The 21,287-nt window shown below is 37.0% G+C and overlaps 1 protein-coding gene across 1 annotated transcript; it reads left to right on the plus strand.

Annotated features, from left to right (window-relative positions):
• The first annotated feature begins 12,665 nt into the window (after positions 1-12,665).
• On the plus strand, positions 12,666-15,914 carry LOC120092086 (RNA polymerase sigma factor sigD, chloroplastic). Its single transcript, XM_039050287.1, has 5 exons — positions 12,666-13,210; positions 13,630-13,860; positions 13,937-14,077; positions 14,685-14,885; positions 15,332-15,914. The coding sequence occupies exons 1-5, from the start codon at positions 12,752-12,754 to the stop codon at positions 15,608-15,610; spliced, it is 1,311 nt and encodes a 436-aa protein (XP_038906215.1). The 5' UTR covers positions 12,666-12,751; the 3' UTR covers positions 15,611-15,914.
• Positions 15,915-21,287: the final 5,373 nt, after the last annotated feature.

Consider the following 21,287-nt stretch of genomic DNA (forward strand, 5'->3'; position numbering starts at 1 on the left):
TGTTCAAATTAATAGAGAGATTTAATCATATATGATATAATTTAATTGTTTCAATTATATGTGATATAATTTTCATAATGTATTTGATACATTATAACTTAATGGGAGGAAATAATATTTGAATGAAATTCAAATATATTTTTCTATGAATAGGATTCATAATTGTTAAATTTAATATAAATATGATTTATATTAAATGTCATTTAAAAGAGAAAAGAAACTATAGTTTATATTGTATGTGATATAATATTAACTATAGGTTATATGTTATATTTGATATAACATATAATATAATATGATAAGTTAGTTATCATATTTATATTTATATTTATATTATGATTATTATTTTAATAATAAGGAAGGGAGTTACAACTCCCTTCCCCATCTTTTCTCTCCACCCATATTAGTGGGGGTGGTTATTCTTTTTTGCAAAAAAGAGAATAAAAAGAAAAATTGTTTTTCTTTTTATGCTAGACGATTGTTGTATTAACCAATTGAATGAGAAAGACAGAAGTGTCCTGTACTTTGTCTTGTCTTGTGAGAAAGTTCTTAATCTTCTTCCTCCACATTGAAAGTTTCCCTCCTAACCAAAATAATCAGAGCCCACCACTCCTATGTTCTCACCCTGAGAATACCAAGGTAACATTGTGATTGTGTCCGAGTTTTGTTTAAGGCTTATCTTGAAGAAGGTCTTCAAGAAGTTGGTGATTCCGTTCGAGCAAAATTCGTGAAGAAAAGGTTCTACAAAGGTGATATTTCTTGTAACTTTTTCTTGTAAAGTATGTTGTAATTTAGTTGTAAATGCATATCTAGTTGTTTATTTACTGTAAACTTTGTATTCGATAAATTATGGAATTTGGTCGAGCGCTTCCTTCAAGGTTCTCTCATACGAGTTCCTTTAACCTCAACATCCCACTGGCCCAAGAGGTGTTAGTTTATAATTAAACTGTAAACTGTTTGTTTGTTAGAGAAATCAGTGGTACTTGAGGAATTAGATATAACTGCAGAGGTAAAACAATATTTTGACCCAGCTGTAATTATGAGCATTTGTGAAGGGTCATCGCTTTATTGTTTGGTTATATCCATGGACACAGAAATATATTTACAGTGCAAAGAGTGCAGTTATCGGTCTTTAGTGGAGCGGTCGATAGTTAATGAATATCGATTAATTGGATTAAAGGGTTTAATAAATTAATCTCATATCATTGGAGCTTCTAATCTATAGGTCCATAAGGTCCCTTTGTTAGCTCACTAAAGAATAGTAATGAGGAATGATTTAAATTTTTCAAATCAAATAAGGAAATTTTATATTAATGAGATTAATATATAACGGTTAATTATATATGTGATCTATAATCCAAATCATATAAGAGAGATATTTGAGTAAGATTCAAATATTTGATTTGTATGAATTGGATTCATAGAGAGATGTATACATATAAATATATGATATTTATATGTTAATTAATTCCATATTAAATATGATTTAATATATTTATTTAATTGATTAATTAATGGTTAATAAATTGACTAAGAAATAATGGAGATTGAAGGTTAGTATAAATATATGATATTTATGATAATTAATTAAATGTATATTAAATAGGATTTAATATATGGTTATTTAATTAATGTGTCAATTAATTAAATAAGAATTATTTAATTAATTAGCACTTAGGATATAAAGGAAAATTCTTGGAGAAGGGGTTAACCCTTCTCCATATAAATATATCCTTATAACCCATTTTGGGCAAGAGGTTTTTTTACACAAAAACCTAGCCTTCGAGCCTCTAACTTCTTTCTAGAAATTCTCTATCTTTTTCCTCCTCAAAAGTTCTTGGAGACCACTCTTTCAAGTTCTTTGGAATCCTAGAGAATAGCAAGGTAACGTTGTTGGTGGTGTTCTTCTTCTTGGAGAAGTTCGAGATCGTTGATAACGGTGGAAGCGGAAAGCTAGAGGAATCAACAAAAGTGAGTTTTTATTTATTCTCTTCTTCCTCTTTTCTAGCATGCTTATGTTTTTGTTTGAATGTTTATCCTACAAATGCATGTTTTATTTTACTGTTTTTATTTCCATAAAAAATGAATATCTAAATGCAAGGTGTTCACACGCTTCCACGGGAATTCGATTCATTCAACTTTCTTACATGATGCCATGTTGAAGTCTATTCAGATACTCTTATCCATTGCCTCATATTATGACTATGACATTTGGCAAATGGACGTCAAGACTACTTTTTTTTAATGGCAATCTTGAGGAGATTATATATATGGAGCAGCCTGAAGGATTGCTAACCCAAGGTCAAGAGCAAAAAGTTTGCAAGTTTAATCGGTCCATTTATGGATTGAAACAAGCTTCTCGATTTTGGAATATATTTGATATTACGATCAAAGCTTATGGCTTTAATCAGAATGTTGATGAGTCTTGTGTTTATAAGAGAATCATCAATAGTTTAGTAGCTTTTCTTGTGTTGTAGGTAGACAATATCCTACCCACTGGGAATGATGTAGGTCTACTGACTAAAATTAAAGATTGGTTAGTGACCCAATTTCAAATGAAATATTTAGGAGAGGTGCAGTTTGTTCTGGGCATTCAGATCTTTTGAGATTGAAAGAACAAAATAGTAGCCTTGTCTTAGGCATTATATATCGACAAAAATGTTTTTCAAGTTTTCGATTCATAACTCCAAAAGAAATTTGCTACCTTTCAGACATGGAGTTACTTTGTCTAACGAACAGTGTCCTAAGACACCTCAAGAGGTTGAGGAAATGAGATAGATCCTCTATGTATCGATTGTTGGTAGCCTAATGTATGCGATGTTATGGGCTCGATCTGACATCTGTTATGTAGTAGAGATAGTCAGTAGATATTAGTCTAATCCAAGATTAAATCACTGAACCACCGTTAAGAACATCCTCAAGTATCTTCGAAGAATGAAGGACTACATGCTCGTGTATGGATTTAAGGATTTTATCTTTATAGGATACATGGGCTCTGATTTCCAGACTGATAGAGATTCTAGGAAATCCACTTTAGGATCAGTATTTACTCTTAATGGAGGGGTCGTAGTCTAAAAGATCACCAAACAGGGGTGCATTGTTGATTCCACTATGGAGGCAGAGTATGTAGCAGCTTGTAAAGCTGTCAAGGAAATCGTGTGGCTCGAGAAATTTTTAACTAATCTAGAAATGGTTCTAGAAAAGTCAAATCCCATCACCCTTCAGATAGCTTCAAGAGGACATGATCATCATGCAGATAGCTTCGGTGCACAACGTTGTTGATCCATTTCCGAAAGCCCTCATGGCTAAGGTGTTTAAGGGTCACCTATAGAGTATGGATCTATGAGACATGCCACATATAATCTAGAGTAAGTGGGAGATTTTGTATTAGGCATGTTTTATGTCCTAGTTTCTTGTTTTGTGTACTTTTGTATTAGTATGACTTTTATGATGTACACCTCACTAGCTTTAGGATAAGTGAGAGATTGTTGGGGTTGATACCCTAAATCTCTTAGGTTCTATAGTTTGTAATTGTATTGTACAAACAGTTTATTTATTTAATATAATCTGAGGTATATTATTTGACATTTAGTAGCATTAACACACAAAACCAACAAACAAAAATCTAAGGTTATCTTTTATAGCTTAAACATATATGTGGAGACATACATGTGGATCATGTTTAAGTAATAATCTGAACGGTCTGTAATAAATGGATAAGGTTGGGTACCTTATCCTTGTGACACTATGAATACGACCCGCTTTATAAATGTTACAATTGTTGTAAAGTTCTACAAATGATCTGATCCTGATCATTCATGTAGAGACATATGAACGGGAGTATTCTATTCAAAAGAATTTGTATAAGATTGGACCACGAAATGAATAGTCTCATTATATAACACCATTAGTAGTAGAGACTTATATTTCACTAGGATGATCATAGATGACATGATCTAAATCTTTAGTGAGTTGTGAACTTCTGCCTATGAAGGTGGTCCTTTGATTTACATTGGTGAGAGTGGCCAATTTGTCGACTCAATATGCCTACCATTTTGGAAATTTATCTGATTAGAGAGCTGGGAACATAGCTACATAAGACAAAATTCACTCATTCTCTAATGTCGGGGTAAATAGATAAATTGCTCTCTTAAGAGTTGATTCTGGGGCTTGAACAATGTGGCATCACACCCTCTCTTAGCCTGAGAAGGGTCTGGTCATAGTTGGACTATGACTTATTGTTCATTAGAGGAATCAGTGGTACTTAAGGAGTTAGATGTGACTACAGGGGAAAAAATAGTAATTTTGGCCCATCTATACTTACGAGTAATTTGTGAAGGGTCATCGCACCGTTGTTTAGTTATATCCAATGGACACAAAAATATACCTATAGTGCGAAGAGTGCGGTTGTCGGTCTTTAGTGGAATGACTGACAGTTAATAGAAGTTGGATAATAGTTTAATTAATTATTCAAGTACCATTGGAGCTTCAAACTATAGGTCTATAAGGTCCCCTCGTTAGCTCAACTGAGATTATTGAGAATCAGATTAATTTTGGTTTAATTTGACTTGTTCAAATTAATTAAAGGAATTAATTATATATGATATAATTAATTTAAATTAATTATATGTGATATAATTAGAATAATATATTTGATGCATTATAATATAAAGTTTATTTGAGAGGGAATAAATAATTGAATATAATTCACGTATTAATTATATGAATTAGATTCATATGAATAATATAGGTTAAGTTTAATATGAATTTGATTCATATTAAATACCATAGGTTTAATGAGAGAATTTCAAACCATAGGTTATGTTTTATTTGATATAATACTATGGGTTATATATTATATTCGACATAACATATAGTGTAATGTATATTATATGATAAGTGTGTTATTATATAATTTATATTATATTAATTAAATTTAAATTAGTTTTTATTTAATTTAATTTTTAAAATTTAATTAAAGGAGGGAGTTGAATAACTCCTTCCCATGATTTTCTCATGTTTGATCGTGAGATGGGAAGTTGAAGGGGATCTTCTTCTTCCTGACTTGTAATGCAGAAGGGAGATCTAAGCTAGTGTACTTCCCCAAAAAGAATTCTCTCATAACATTCATAATCTCTCATTCTTCCCTTAATTATCTATACAAAGTCCCATACACTCCTATGGTTCTCATCCTCTAAGGATAATACGGAGGTCTTACTGTTGGTAGTGTCCAACCAAATTGAGATTTGGTGTTGCTGCTTTTTTTTTTTTTTTGTGATCCAAAAGGATTTGTGACCGATTGAAAGGAATTCGTGAAGATTTTGTCTTCAAAGGTTAGTATAGAAAACCCTAAATTCCTTCTCTACTATTTTTAAGAAGCATGTTGTAAAATTAAAATTTATTCTTTAGAATGCATAACTAAGTTTCTGTAATTTTAATTTCTGTGAAAATAGAAAATTGGGACTGGTCCCCATTTCTGCATCGTGTCTCATAGCCTTTCATGAACAACTCCAAATCCTTATGCTTTCGAACCCTTATTCTCCAATGATAGATATCATGCCTACACTTAACAAACAGTAGTGATTTCGTGGATTTGTCAACCCTATGTTCAAAATTCCAGCGTATAATGAAAAGGGACAATGCAAAAGAAAGTTCTCCCTTTAAGAGATATATCTATCCTACCTTAATACCAATGTCCTCGCTTTCAAACATCTAACTTGACACAATCATTTCCACTTCAGGATATGCACTTGGAGGTTCCGCATGATTATTTCCCACGTACAGGTTGGTATCTTCGCATTGACGGTTACTAGACTCACCCTCCATTCAAACGTCCCTATAGTCCTCTTTAGTATGATCATCAGACTCATCATCCAATTCTTCTGGTAGTATAAACCGTCTTCAACTATGCTCTCCTTTAGGTTCATGTGATACCCTCACCTAAGGATAATTAGGTATGGTGGTAAAATTGGCTAAGTACAAAATTAGACATATGTGGGTGTTAGGTAACTTGAATGCATGGGGCTTTGTGTATGAGTGTCCAAGACTTGCAAAGAATGTGCAAAGTGGTGTGGAACCCAAGAATAAGCTAGGCATTGAAGTGGAAGCTTGGACGCATAGGATAAACCTTCATGATGCATGGATGTGAAGCCAAGCCATAGACGTAAGGTGCCATGAGTAAACATTTGAGTAGCTTTGAGTTGAGGCTTAAGGGTGGAAATTTGGCTAAGTGTTAAAGCCTAGGACAACCATGTGTTGAGGCTTGTGAGGCATGGTGCATAATGGAAGATGGCTATGCATTGGTATGGGGTGTGCGGCCAAGACACCAAGCAATGAGTCAAATCATGGTGGATGTATGTTGGCCGAGCATGGGCATGAGGCAGGCGTTGGCGTGACAAAGGTTGCTCATGTGTTGGGATGACAAGAGGCTGCGTGAGCAAGCAGCGAAGAAGAGCCATCTAGGGATGAGGATGGGCCAGGTGCGAGCAATGATGCGTTCGGTTGTGCGCGAACATGAGCATAGGGCATTAGAGCGTGTGCACAGACAATCGCATAGTGCTTGCGAAGCTGCACGATAGCGTTAGACGATAAGCGTAAGCACTAGATGTGAGCGAGAGCACTAGATAATGAGCGTAAGCGCTAGACGATGAACAAGAGCGCTAGACGATGAACTATGCGATGAGCGTAAAGTTAGACGATCGAGGCTAGGCATGCGTGCGGACCAGTATAGGCATTGAGTGGAAGGCACTGAGCGCTAGAGCTATGTGTTAGAGTAAGGCAACATACACTAAGGCAGTAAGCAATGAGCTAGGCGATGGGCCAAGCTACGATAGTCGCATATGTGATGTATGTGTTGATAGGGCTTACGGCACGCAAGGCTTGCGAGGTTAGATGGAGAATACGTTAGTCTTATGCACGCGACTATAGATGTTGGCAAGCAACAAGGGCATGCTTGCGTTAGTCATGAGCTATGCGTTAGCAAGAGGCTAAAGGATGGCAAGGCAAGCCTTGGGCCTTGAAGGTGCTTTGCAATGGTCAATAGGGTATGCGTCAATCATAAGGCTAGGTATAGGAAGGAGAATGCGATCATGAGAACTAAGCGTTGGCCTTGGGAAAGCTAGTAGAATGCATGTGGCTAGGTGAGCGTGAGAAACATGTTGGGCGCATAGAGTTATTGCTAGGAGTTATGGCCGAGAATAGAGTTTGCGCTGAAGGACTTAACTATGCGTTGACAAGGCTTAACTATGCGATGATGATGTTTGATGCGCTAAGGTTGAACAATGCGCCAAAGACATCTGAGAACATGTGGGCGCATATGAAAAGGTTAGTGCGAGTGGCATATGGTAAGGATATGCGGTGACATTGATGAACACATGCGCCAAGAATTGTGACTTGCAGCAATGAAGGGCATGCGGTGATGAAAGAGCTATGGGCTGATGAACTTATCCGAACATGTGGCAATCAAAGGGATGTTTGAAGTCCATGCAATTTGAGGGGGACGAAGGAGAAGGCATGCAAATGGAATGGATTGTGCTGGATGAAGAAGAAGCAGACACTTCAAGTTGTGGTGGAAAAGGATGGCATTGGTAGCATGAGTAATGGACGTCTGGGCATGTATGGAGTAGGAGGTATCAACACCGGATGAAGTGGGAACGCCTATAAATAAGGCGAAAGACTTCACTTTAGTCCACAAAAACATTTTCACTTCAAGAACAACTTAAAAGGAGAGGTTGAGAGCAATTCAGAGGGAACTTTGTGTCGAGTAGAGGAAAGGTTGTATTGATCCTTACGTTGATGAAAGCAAAGGACACAAGGGTTGTGTAGGCTGTGCAGACAGACAGCAGCACTGAGTTCAAATGAGGAGTTTTCCCAAACTACTCGTGTAAATCAGGTGATTCTTGAACCAAAAACTTTTAAATTAAATGTAGTTTCTGTATGAGGCTACCATGAGAAAATTCTAAGTGTAAGGCTGTCAAAATTGAAGGAAATCGAGAGGTGTTCATAGGAAAAGAGACAGTCGGTCCAAGCGGAGAAAACTTGAAATTTAGAAGTCTCGAGAGGGAGTTTTAGGACCAAACTTTAAGGTAAGTAAGTTAAGGAATTTCTAAACATATTTGTAGAAGGAAGTGTCTTGGGATATGGTCCGGAATAATGAGAAATCTAAGCTCCAAGATGAATCTGAAATAGGGTTCAACAGGAGGCCAGGAGAAACCAGGTGAACTGGAAGGGAAGAACAATCCCAACAGATCACTGTGAGTGGTTTCTTATTTTAGTCTTTTAGCATATTTTGAATTATATGTTATTGTTATGAATGAATACTCGTTACCATGAGGAGGGCATGGGGTCGGGATAGTTAGGGGGTCACAGACCTATCTCCTGAGCCCGAGATGGAATATCACGGGATGGTTAGGGGATTTAGAAGTCTAGTTCTTGAGCCTGTGGGAAGAAACATGCATGGGATGGTCAGAGGGCCGACGGGCCTAGCTTCTGAGCCCATAAGAGGGAGGATTTATGTACACATAGGGTTATGAATGATTTAAATGTGAAATGTTGACTATCTACCGTGTGTGTAGGTAGGGTTGTGAAAGGCTTCATTCAGAATGGAGGTTTGCATAATGACCTCATATTATGATATGTTAAGATGTTTATAAGTTGAATTAGACTTATAAAACTGTGATACCACTCATTGGGCTTCAAAGCTCACGTTTTACCTTCATGTCTTCCTTGCAGGTAGCAAAAAAGTCCAGATTGCGAAAAGTGGTCAAGGTCTGCCACAAATTAGATCGTTACTAGAATAAAGTTTGTAGTCGGGATGGGACTACTGTTGTAAAAATTATTTAAAACGTATAAACTAGTTTCCTAAATGAGTTGCATCTCCAGTTTTTTTTTCTTTAAGTTTTCGCTGTGAAATTTATTGTTTTAAAGAAAACTAGCAAGAGTGGGCAATAGATGTCATCAAAAAGTGATATCTGTTGTCCTCACGCCTCCTTTTGGGTAAGAGGTAAACCTGAGAGGAGGTGTGACAAGTTGGTCTCAGAGCATAAGATTTTTGGGAAAGGATATATTAGGTTGAAGCATGGTGATACTATAATATGTTTAATGTGTGATATATTATAGGAGTCATGCCTCGAAAAAGTGGCAGACTGCGCAAGCAACCAACAGCAGGGACTTATGATGCTACCTCTAAAACGACGGAGGGAGACCAGGGTGGATCGAGTCATCCGCAGGCAAGGGTGGAAGAGGACGAGCAACTGTTAGGAAAATTTGCTCGGTGTTTGGTAGAAAGTTTAGGAGGAGTGTCAATAGACCCCAAAAATCATTTTGGTATTGAACGGTTGAAGGCATTAGGGACCAAAACCTTTGAAGGAACCACGAACCCAGCAGATGCAGAGGCTTGGTTCGTGACAGTAGAAAAATGTTTCAAGGTGATGTGATGCCCTGATGATAGAAAGGTAACACTAGCTACCTTTTTATTTCAAAAAAGGGCTAAAGGTTGGTGGCATATGTTTGAAAGCAGAAGAAGAATAGGGAATGAAATTACTTGGGAAAATTTTGATAAAGTTTTCCATGAACAATTCTATCCCCAAACGTTTCACGATGCAAAGTGAAATAAATTTCTAGATCTCATACAAGGCTCATCATCAGTAGCCGAGTATGAGCAGAAGTACACAAAGCTTAACAGATATGCCACCAGCATAATTGATGACGAAGATGAAAGATGTAGAAGGTTCAAAAGGGGGCTACGAGCTGAGATACAGACACTCATAACCGCTAGTGCTGATAGATGGGAATTTCCAAAATTAGTGGAAATGACAATGCGAGTGGAGGCTAGTCTGGAAGGGCCAATGGAAGCGAAACCCGAGGAATGGAGGGAAAAAAGTCAAAAAATTTCCTTAGGGGTTTCAAATAAGAAAATAAGTAAGACCAACTCCAAAAAGCAAAAGAAGAAGATGGAACCTATACAGGAAGAGATGCACATTCCCAAAGAATCCATAGCAAGTGTTACCCAGAGACCATGGTGCTCGAAATATAGGTGGTATCACTTTGGACGATGTTATAGAGGGGCAAATGTGTGCTGCAGTTGCAGAGAGTCTGGTCATTACAAACGAAACTGCCCACATATGGGAAAAGAGGATAAAGGAAAGGGAAAGGCCCTAGAGACATAAAGATGTGAATATTAAGTTATTTCTTTTTCTAAAATGCTTAGTTAAGATTACATTTTAAGATTACTTTGTTGTACATATGTTTTATTTACAATGTGATAAATAAACTATATTTTTGACAATCTGTGTTTGTTTGCTGAAATAATTGTTAGCTAATAGATGGGGTCAAGGCAAGAAGAAAATCTTTTCTGTACAAGATGTGAGAAACACCATCTGGGAGAATGCCTAAAAGGAACAAATAAATGTTATGTGTGTAAACAAATGGGGCATAAGGGGAAACAATGCCCGGAATTCTTTCATTTCCTCGGCCATCGAAAACTTCACCCAACCTCAGTAAGGATCTTCCCTACCGCAAATTCCATAGGAATCACCAAAAGGATCAAGAGGGAAGGGAAGGTTTATGCCTAAAGTGTGAGCAACCAGGGCATCACTGCAAAGACTGTCCAATAAATAGTTCTATCAGTGGTTCAGGAGGAAATCAAGCATGAAAGACTACCGGTATTAGGATAGCAGGAAAAATAGGGTGCTTGTAAATAAGTTTTATTCAAATAAAAATGTATCCTGTAATTCTCTAAATAAGCAATAAAGCAATATTTTTCAGCAATGATCAAATTTTGAGGATGAAATTTTTCTAAGAAGGGAGGAATTGTGATACCCTCACCTAAAGATAAATAAGTATAGTGGTAAAATTGGCTAAGTACAAAATTAGACGTGCATGGGTGTTAGGTAACTTGAATGCATGGGGCTTTGTGTATGAGTGGCCAAGGCTTGCAAAGAATGTGCAAGGTAGTGTGGAACCCAAGAATAAGCTAGGCGTTGAAGTGGAGGCTTGGACGCATAAGATAAACCTCCATTATGCATGGATGTGAGGCCAAGCCATAGAAGTAAGGTTCCAAGAGTAAACATTTGAGTAGCTTTGAGTTGAGGCTTAACGGGTGGAAATTTGGAAATTTGGCAAAGTGTCTATACAACCAATATCCTCCTCACCGTACATTGAGGAGAATGGACCATTATCCTCGAGATTGTATGGATAAACAAAGAAATTATCATCAGATAGGTTATATGGGGCAACATTATTATCTAAAGGGGTTAGTGACGTAGTATAGTCTAATGGATAATTTTGTTCGAAGGAAGGTTATGTATGATAATAAAGGGGTGGATATTCTTAGGCTAAATTGTATGGAAAGCTTAATTGGTATGAGCAACTGGGATTCTTTAAGTCACTGTCGCCATACATAGGTTTGGATTTCATTGATAAGTAGATAGGGGGCCTACATATGTCCTCGCCATTTAAAAAGAACCTAAGTTCTTGATCATTTTGTATCAAATACGAGAATCCCTAAATCTAAATTGTATAGTCATCTTAGGGTGAGATCATGGTTTTTTGGGGTCAATCCCACTTAGATTATACAACTCCAACAAGAAGTTCTGAAAGCAAATGTCACCTCTTATATCCAATCCCCCTAGATTACTGTCTGCGTATTCTCGTTCATCCTCATTCCAAATACCATCTTAACAAACAAACACGCAAGGCATTCTACAAGTGAAGATAAAACTTACTAGCTAGAAGAAAATGTATACATAAATATTTTTTTAAAACAAAAGGAGAAAGTTGACTTTACAAGAGAGTTGACCTGGTCAACTTCACGAGACAACTCGATTTTTAACTGCACGAGACAAAAGTTGAACAAAAGAGTTGTCTCGTAAAGTTGGACAAAATCATCTTCATGAGAAAGACAACTTCACACGATATCTACTTTGAATTCACGAGACAAATCACAGAACACGAGCAATAACTTTCCCACGTTCAATCATGTTCCAGTACTTTTTATTTTTCAATTTTCTCTCCACTTTTTCTCCTAAAACGTAACAATACTCCATAATATAAACAAGTGAAAAAGAAGTAAGAATTTCGTCACTTACTGAAAAATTTCTTTAAAAAGTAATTTTTTGGCTCCATTTTCATGACGTTTTGAAAAAATAAAAAACTATTTTTCAACATACCTATTTTTTAACTCTAAAAAAGGAAATAAATTGTTTCTCTAAACTTGGGACCCTCTAAAAAGAATTATTCATCTGAAGCTAGGACCCTCACCTCATGTAAAGTATTTCTATTATTGAAAACAAAATATGAAACTGAATATTGAAGTTTCTATTTTAATATATGTGTGTTGGGTAAGTTAGGTGATTTCATATTCAAGACAATTGAATGACCATTTATTGACGATCAAATTTATCTTTTTACATGGTAGGTCTCTCCAAAGCCTGAAACGTTAGAAAAAGAAATTAAAAAAAAATAGATTTTAAAGATGAAATTACGTTTGAATTGGAAAAAAGTTTTTGATCAAAACAACCATTTTCCCCATGTCTATCGACTTGGCCGATTTTTTTTCACACCTTTTTTCTCAAAGGATGTGAATGCTTAAATAACATCCGCACACATTGACATCCAAACTTTTAATCCTTCTATCCATTTGCTACAAGAAAACTTTGGTGGCTACACCAAAAATATCTAATTCTCAAATGCAAAAGAAAATCCAAACTTTTAAAGGCTCTTTTCCATTCTTCCTTTTTGCCCCTCTCTGCTTATGGCCACTACCAGCAGCTTATGTTCATTACCGACTCAATCCCCAACTCTCCCATCCATTTCTCTCTCCTCACTTCCATCGCTCAAAACCCATCTTCCCCAACAACCCCATTTCCCCTTTCCCCCTTTCTCCACCAAATTAGGCACCAACTTCATTAACAATGACACATTAACCCTTCCGCCGCCGCCGGAGGCGGCTGTTCTGACGGTAGAAGCGGCGAGAGAACATGTTCTGGTGGATGCCAGAGGGTTTTCTGAAGATTGGAGCTGCAAAAACCTTGAGAGAATGGAGGGGAGTTGTGGGGGTGATGGGACTGTAGCTTGGAAGAAGAAGAGAAGGAAAAGGAGAAAAGAGGTGGGGCTGAAAGCTGAGGAAAATTGGGCTGCCTTGTCCAGTGGACCCTTGAGACCTGGATATTTGAGCCCAAAAGAAGAAGCAGAGCTTTGTCTTTGTCTAAAGGTGGGTTTTAGTAAAGATTTAATAAGTTTTTTTTTTTTTTTATCCTTGTCTGCGCTACATTGCCACCATCTACTTCTTTTGGGAGCTTACTTGAGGGGATCACATATATTTGTATGCAAAACACTGCAAGACTCTCTTCCTCTCATCTTTATTAATACGTGCATGTATATAATTCTTCTTTATAAAGTGCTTTTGAGGTATCCTAGTTTTCACATTTTATGCCAAACTCAATGTATGTGGCTTAGAATGCTAGTCTGTATTCTTGAGTTGAGAGAGGTCAAAACAAAATTGAAAATTTAGAAGTTTAGGAACCAGGATAGAATTAATTCTTTTTCACCAATATCTTTTAGATCATGTAAAATTGTTTTCCATGTTAATATATAAAAGGAAAGCTTCTGCATATCATAAACTCTTTGCAGGAGGCAGCACAGCTTGAAGAGGCAAAAACTAGAATCATGGAAACTCAAGAGCATGAACCTACAAATAGGCAATTAGCCATTGCCCTGGGCACCAAATTAGGGAGTATAGATAGAATCCTTTGTAGAGCAAGAGAATCAAGAGATCGACTCATTCGATGCTATAGCAAACTAGTCATTTCAATTGCTGCTCCATATCAAGGCAAAGGGTTAAGCCTTCAAGACCTCACTCAGGTAGGTTGTTGGACATATTATCTCTTTTGGATTATGTTTTCAGTAGTTTGTTGAAAGGGTTTGTTTCTTTTTTTAGGAAGGGAACATTGGTCTTCTTAAAGGAGCAGAACGATTTGAACCAAATAGAGGACATAAATTATCAACTTATGCTTATTGGTGGATAAGACAAGCTATAATTCGAGCCTTGGATAAAAAGTCAAGACTTGTAAGACTGCCGGTAAGATAATGCCTCAATTTCTCATTTGTCAAATTTTAATTATCATATAGAAGGTATGGAGAAGAAGTTTCAAATCATATTTAGTTTTTGAGGCAAAATTTGCATTTGTAGTATTGGCACTTCTGAATGCGTTGAACATAAGAACACAATCCGTATCCTATTCGGATAGAAAGCGCTCATCTTAGCTCTATGTTCATTGGTAGGTTTTGGTGACGAAGCCTTTTTGTGATTACCCGTTGGGTCATTTTACTTTATTGGAGCTCCTTTTGTGGTTTGCCTCCTTTTGTGGACTCTCTTTTTTGTATGTTCGTATATCCTTTCATTTTTCTTGATAAAAGTTCAGTTGAAAAGAAAAACCAACTAAACGAGTAGCAAACTAAGTTGAATTTATGACAAGACTCAGAAATGAATAAGAATAAGACGACGTGCCAAGTTAATAAGGAAGAGCCTTTTGTTATATCACCTTTTTACAAAAATGGGAAAAGTAATGTTTTTTAGAAGATATGTTTTTTGTTTTCATTTCAACAAAGTTTTGTTATTTGAGGATTTTAAGTATGGGAAAGTGAGCTGGTAATAACTGAATGCTTGGGTAGCTCGCTGTGTTCAGGGTCACATGGGTCAGATGGTAGCAAGAATAGCAGAAGCAAATAATCATCTTGGCCTAAAGTTATCACGACCACCTACCCACAAGGAAGTCGCCGAATCTCTTAAAGTCCGTGTTTCAACCGTAAGACTGGTAACGGAAAGGAGTAAGCGCCCAATTTCGATCAATCAACCAGTAAATGACCGAGGTTGCTTAACCCTGCAGGTACTGTTTACTAAAGTCAAGCTTAATCTTTTACTAGAGGGGATACCCACTTTTTCATTCTTCTTTATATCTATTGTACGATGACAATAATACAAGGAATGTCATGTTTGCAACTGGCTTTTGATCTCTAGGAATTGGGATTTAGGCTCTCCTTCATTTGTTTACAAAACTAGTAACAGATGACATTTCCCACATGCTCTGCTATGTTCTTATCTCCTCTGTTTAATATCTCCAAATGAGAGGTTGAAACAGTAAGTTATCTTTTCAATAAGATTGCTACACTTAGGGTACTTATTCTAATATCACAGAATTAAGTTCTACTCAGAGGAAGTCCGAGTAATTTTATCAGACAGCTACCTCAGCCCTAGGTAGATAGCTAGGTTATGTTTTTGTTTCAGCGACTAAGATAAGATGTTGAAATACCTTTTCTTCTCAATGTTCTGCAGGAGATCATGCCAGGACCAGACAATTTGACACCGGAGAATATGGTAATGAGAAAACTGATGAAGCAAGAAGTGAAGAGGCTTCTTAATACTCTTAGCAAAAGAGAAGCACATATATTGAGCTTGTACTTTGGCCTCAATGGAGAGATTCCTCGATCCTTTGAGGAGATAGGCAAGTCGTTGAATCTCTCAAGAGAGACAATTCGACAAATCAATGTCGCCACATTGTCGAAACTAAAGAATACCGACATTCTAGACTATCTTAAAGAATATCTAGTGTAGATACTTCAAGCTACAAGGAAAAGTTACGAGCGAACATTGGATCGATTGTTGAAGGATTTTGAAGAGTATTAATTTTATGCATCAAGATTCAAATATCTCTTTGGTACATCAAAAAGGAGTTATCCAAATGGTTGATTGAAGAACTGGTCTTTTGTTTGCTAGTGTAAATAATAAATAAGAAACCAGATCCATTGATGTTTACATTATGTATTCGTATTGTTCTATAAAATGAAATATGTCGACTTGAAGTTGATACAACTGAAAGCTGATTGTAGAGAATAAAATAGTGAATCTTGAAAAACAATATCGACACTATAGGAAACAAGTTTTGCAATTTAAATTTAGATTTCTGTCTTTTTCTTTGTTCGACAGTGGTTTGAATCAACTTCGGTTGGCTGGCAACTGTTGGGTGAAAATTTAACTTTCAAAACAAGAGAAAATCAACCTTTTGGTTGGAGAATCCCACATTGGAAAATTTGATATTAGAAGTCTCCCTTATGTACTCCAATCTTGAGTTTTGGGTTTGGACCCCAAGGGATACCCATGTTTTGGAGGGAGTTAGGAGATAGATCAATGTGGGTTTGGTGGACATCCCACACGCGTGTCCCCGTCCGTCTGGTTAGCGAGAGGTATGTATGATTATTAATTTTTAATAAAAATATTATTATTTTTATTCTTTTTTATTATTTTATTTTTCCTTTTAACCGAGAAAAAAAAAAAAAAGAAAAGGTCCTCACATTCGCACTTCGTCCGCTTCGTTCGTGCATCATTCGCTTTCATCTGCGCATGTTCTGAGGCTCACCACCTTTTTTGCTCCCTACTGTTCCATGCTGAAGGCCTATAAAAGACGTTGCCTTTAGCAGTTTGAAAACACAATTCATTTTTCACTTCATTTCATTTTTCCTCTCTTCTTCCATTTTAGTTTTCCGCGCAGTGGGTTTAGAAAGGGTGTGTGTTCCGGTCGGCAATGGTGCATTTTCGATCGGGTTTCTTTTGGTTATTTTATCCTGGGACGACGTGGCAATTTACAGACCTACTTGCACACTTGGACAGAGCCGTGAGACGTCTTAAAGAGAGCAAGCTCCGCGACTCAGCCTATAACGAGTTTCTGTTTTGCAAGTTTTGCTCTTTGCTTGGCCGTCGTGCCTTGACCGTTTACTGTTCATCGTTCTGAGGGTCCTGCCGTTTCCAACAATTTTAAGACGTATCCGCCACATCATTAATGGCCCTCAGTAGCAACAATGACGTTATGATATCTGACCTCAACCATCCATTCCGATTCGAAGGAGCAAACTTCAAGCGGTGGAAGCAAAAGATGTTGTTCTTTCTCATCGTCAAGAAAGTTGCCGAAACTTGTACCAGAGTTGAGTCGATCGTCCCTTTAGAAGAACCAACTAAACAACAGATGAAAGAATCTGTTGACTGGGAGGAGAAAGACTTTCTTTGTAAGAATTTTATTTTAAATGGTTTGACTGATGATCAGTATGACTACTACAGTACAGTGAAGATAGCGAATGAGGTCTGGGATGCCCTGCAAAAGTATGACACTGAGGAGGCCGGGTCGAAGAAATATGTCGTTAGTCGTTATCTCAAGTTCCAGATGACGGATGACAAATCCATGGAGGCCTAATCCCATGAACTCCAAAAGATCGCCCACGAGATAATTACTGAAGGTATGCCTCTAGACGAATAATTCCAAGTTGTTGTTATTATTGATAAACTACCCCCTTTGTGGAAGGACTTTAAGAACACTTTGAGGCATAAGACCAAGGAGTTCTCCTTGGAGAGTTTTATAACCCGGCTAAGGATCGAAGAGGAAGCTCAGAAGCAGGACCAAAGGGAGGAAGTGAACGCAGTACCTGGGAAACCCGCCTCTACCGTGGTAAACCTGACCGAAAATATAAGGGGACAAAGAGGAAAGGTCAGAACCGTGGCTCCAACAACCAGAACCAACAAAAAAAAACATAAGCCCCTTCAGAGAAACGGTACAGTTCATCTGCTTTAATTATAATAAACCTAGGCACGTGGCTAGGAAATGTAGGAACAGGCGTCATCCTGCTGGTCAGACGAACTTGATAGAAGAACCGTTAGTTGTCATGATCACAGAAGTAAATGTGATCGATGATTGTGAAGGGTGGTAGATAGACACTGGCGCTATGCGTCATGTTTATCATGACCTTAGTCTATTTAAAACTTATATTGAAACTAAGGATAAGAATATTCTGTTGGGAGATCACCACTCCACGAAAGTTGTTGGAACCGGTGAGGTGGAACTGAAGCTTACCTTTAGAAAGACCTTCACGTCGTTCTGCACACTCCGAAGACAAGAAAGAATTTAGTTTCGGACTATCTCCTCAACAAAGCCGGATTTACTCAAACTATAGGGGCAGACCTATATACCCTAACCAAAAATAATGTATTTGTAGGGAAAGGGTATACAACTGAGAGAATGTTCAAATTAAATTTAGACCTTAATAAAATGAAATCTTTTGTGTATATGTTGTGTTCTATGAATATTTGGCATGCTAGACTCTGTCATGTGAATAAGAATTTAATTAGTAACATGATTAGGCTGGAAATGATACCTAAGTTATCCACGAATGATTTTGATAAATGCGAGTATTATAGTCAGGCTTACTAAAACTCCACATAAATCTGTATTTAGGAATTCTGAGTCTTTAGATTTGATTCATTCTGATGTTTGTGAATTTGATGGCATCTTGACTAGAAACGGTAAAAGATATCTCATTACCTTTATTGACGACTGCTCTAATTTTACTTTTGTATACTTGCTGAAAAACAAAAGTGATGCTTTTGATACCTTCAAACTTTTTGTTTCTGAAATAGAGAATCAGTTTAATAGAAAGGTTAAAAGACTTCATAGTGATAGAGGAACCGAGTATGACTCGGACAGTTTTAATGAGTTCCTTAACTCACATGGAATAATACACGAAAAGACCGCACCTTATTCTCCTGAAATGAACAAAAAAGCCAAAAGGAAAAATAGAACATTATTGAGCTATAGTTGCTATTTTACTTAGTTCAGGAGCCGCGTCTTATTGGTGGGGTGAAATCATCTTTACTATGTGTTATGACCTAAATAGAATCTCAAAATCTAAAAAAAAAAAAAAAAACTTCACCTTACAAAATTCTCAAGAATAAGAAACCAAACTTGTCCTACTTTAGAACATGGGGTTGTCTAGTCTTTGTAAGGATTCCAGATCCAAAAAGGAGAAAGTTGGCTAGTAGAGCTTACGAGCTGTCTCTTATACACATCTAGATGTGTATAAGAGACAGCGTCTTATTAGTGGGCTGAAATCATCCTTACCGTGTATTATGTCCTAAATAGAATCCCAAAATCTAAAAACAAAACTTCACCTTACGAAATTCTCAAGAATAAGAAACCAAACTTGTCCTACTTTAGAACATGGGGTTGTCTAGTCTTTGTAAGGATTCCAGATCCAAAAAGGAGAAAGTTGACTAGTAGATCTTATGAGTGTGTCTTTATAGGTTATGTTTTAAATAGTAAAGCCTATAGGTTCTATGATCTAGTGAACCAAGTGATCATTGAGTCAAATGATGCCGACATTTTTTAAGATAGATTTCCTTTTAAATCAAGAAATAGTTGGGGCTCTGGATCAAGTGGTATAACCCTAGTTAGAAATCCTAACCCTAGAGAAGAAACTGGTTCAGAACCTAGAAGAAGCAAAAGAGCTAGAACCGCCAAAGATTTCGGAAACGACTTCCTGACCTACAATGTAGAAGAAGACCCTAAATATCTGAGAGGTGCCCTGTCCTCAGTAGATGCAAACCTCTGGCAAAAAGCCATAAATGATGAAATGGACTCACTTAAGTCAAATAGGACTTGGCACTTAGTAGATCTACCCCCAGGCTGTAAGACAATAGGATGCAAATGGATCTTAAGGAGGAAACTTAAACCTGATGGGACTATTGACAAATTTAAAGTCAGGTTAGTAGCAAAGGGCTTTAGACAAAAAGAAAACGTAGATTTCTTTGACATCTTCTCCCCTATCACTAGAATTACCTCTATCTTGTCTTGTTCTCCCTCGCTGCCCTTTATAACCTCATAGTACATCAAATGGATGTAAAAACCGTTTTCCTAAACGATGAACTTGAAGAAGAGATTTACATGGAACAACCTGAGGGTTTTGTTGTCCATGGTCAAGAAAATAAGGTGTGTAAATTAGACAAATCTCTCTATGGACTAAAACAATCTCCTAAGCAATGGCATGAAAAATTTGACAACCTTATCCTATCTAAAGGTTTCAAGGTCAATGAAAGTGACAAATGCGTCTACTATAAGTTTAATAATAACCTCTGCACTATCTTGTGTCTATATGTAGATGATTTATTGATCTTTGGGTCGAACTTGCACGTTATAAATGATGTAAAATCAATATTAAGAGCGAATTTCGACATGAAAGACTTAGAAGAAGCTAGTGTAATCTTAGGCATAAAAGTAAATAGGTCTGAAAAGGGAATTTCTTTGGATCAATCTCACTATATAGAAAAGATTCTAAAGAAATATAATTACTTTGAGTGTAAACCAGCCTGTACTCTTTATGACCCTAGTGTCAAGTTGTTCAAGAACACTGGCGACTGTGTTAATCAATCTGAATATGCGAGCATCATAGGCAGTCTTAGATACGCTACTGACTGTACTAGGCTTTACATAGTTTATGCTGTAGGATTACTTTATAGGTTTACAAGCAGACTTAGTAAAGAGCATTGGAATGCTATAGAAAGGGTAATAAGATATTTGAAGAAAACCCAAAACCTAGGATTACATTATGAAAAGTTTCTCGCTGTCCTGAAAGGGTTCGGCGATGCTGATTGGAACTCTCTTTCGGATGATTCAAAGGCTACAAGTAGCTATATCTTTAATATAGCTGGTGGAGCTGTCTCTTGAAATCTAAAAAACAAAATATTTTAGCTCAATCTACGATGGAGTCAGAAATGATAGCACTAGCGACAGCTAGTGAAAAAGCAGGTTGGCTTAGAAGTCTGCTATCAGAGATTCCTTTATGGGAAAAGCCGGTACCAGCCATATTGATCCATTGCGATAGTACTGCAGCAATCGCAAAAGTTCAGAACTGTTACTACAACGGAAAGAGACGTCAAATACGTCGTAACCACAATACCATTAGAGAGTTTCTCACTACTGGTACTGTCTCTTATACACATCTAGATGTGTATAAGAGACAGAGCTAGTGAAGAACCAGGCTGGCTTAGAAGTCTACTATCATCCCTTATGGGAAAAGCCGGTACCAGCCATATTAGTCCATTGCGATAGTACTGCAGCAATCGCAACAGTTCAAAACTGTTACTACAACGGAAAGAGACGTCAAATACGTCGTAAGCATAGTACTATTAGAGAGTTTCTCACTACTGGTGCAGTTAGAGTGGATCACATACGAACTGATGAAAATTTGGCAGATCCTTTGACAAAAGAACTGGCCAGAGAAAAGGTTTTTAGAACCTCACAAAGGATGGGACTCATGCCTAAGAAAGATGAATCACAATGAGGAAAACCCAACCTGTAGCCTGGAGATCCCAAGAAACAGGTTCAATGGGTAATAACTAATCACGAGTGATATATAGTGAATCATGTTAAACCAAACACAGAGTTCCATTCCTATGACTTAAAGTCTGAGCA

The sequence above is a fragment of the Benincasa hispida genome, chromosome 11 (genome assembly GCF_009727055.1).
Source record: "Benincasa hispida cultivar B227 chromosome 11, ASM972705v1, whole genome shotgun sequence".
Classification (NCBI taxonomy): domain Eukaryota; kingdom Viridiplantae; phylum Streptophyta; class Magnoliopsida; order Cucurbitales; family Cucurbitaceae; genus Benincasa; species Benincasa hispida.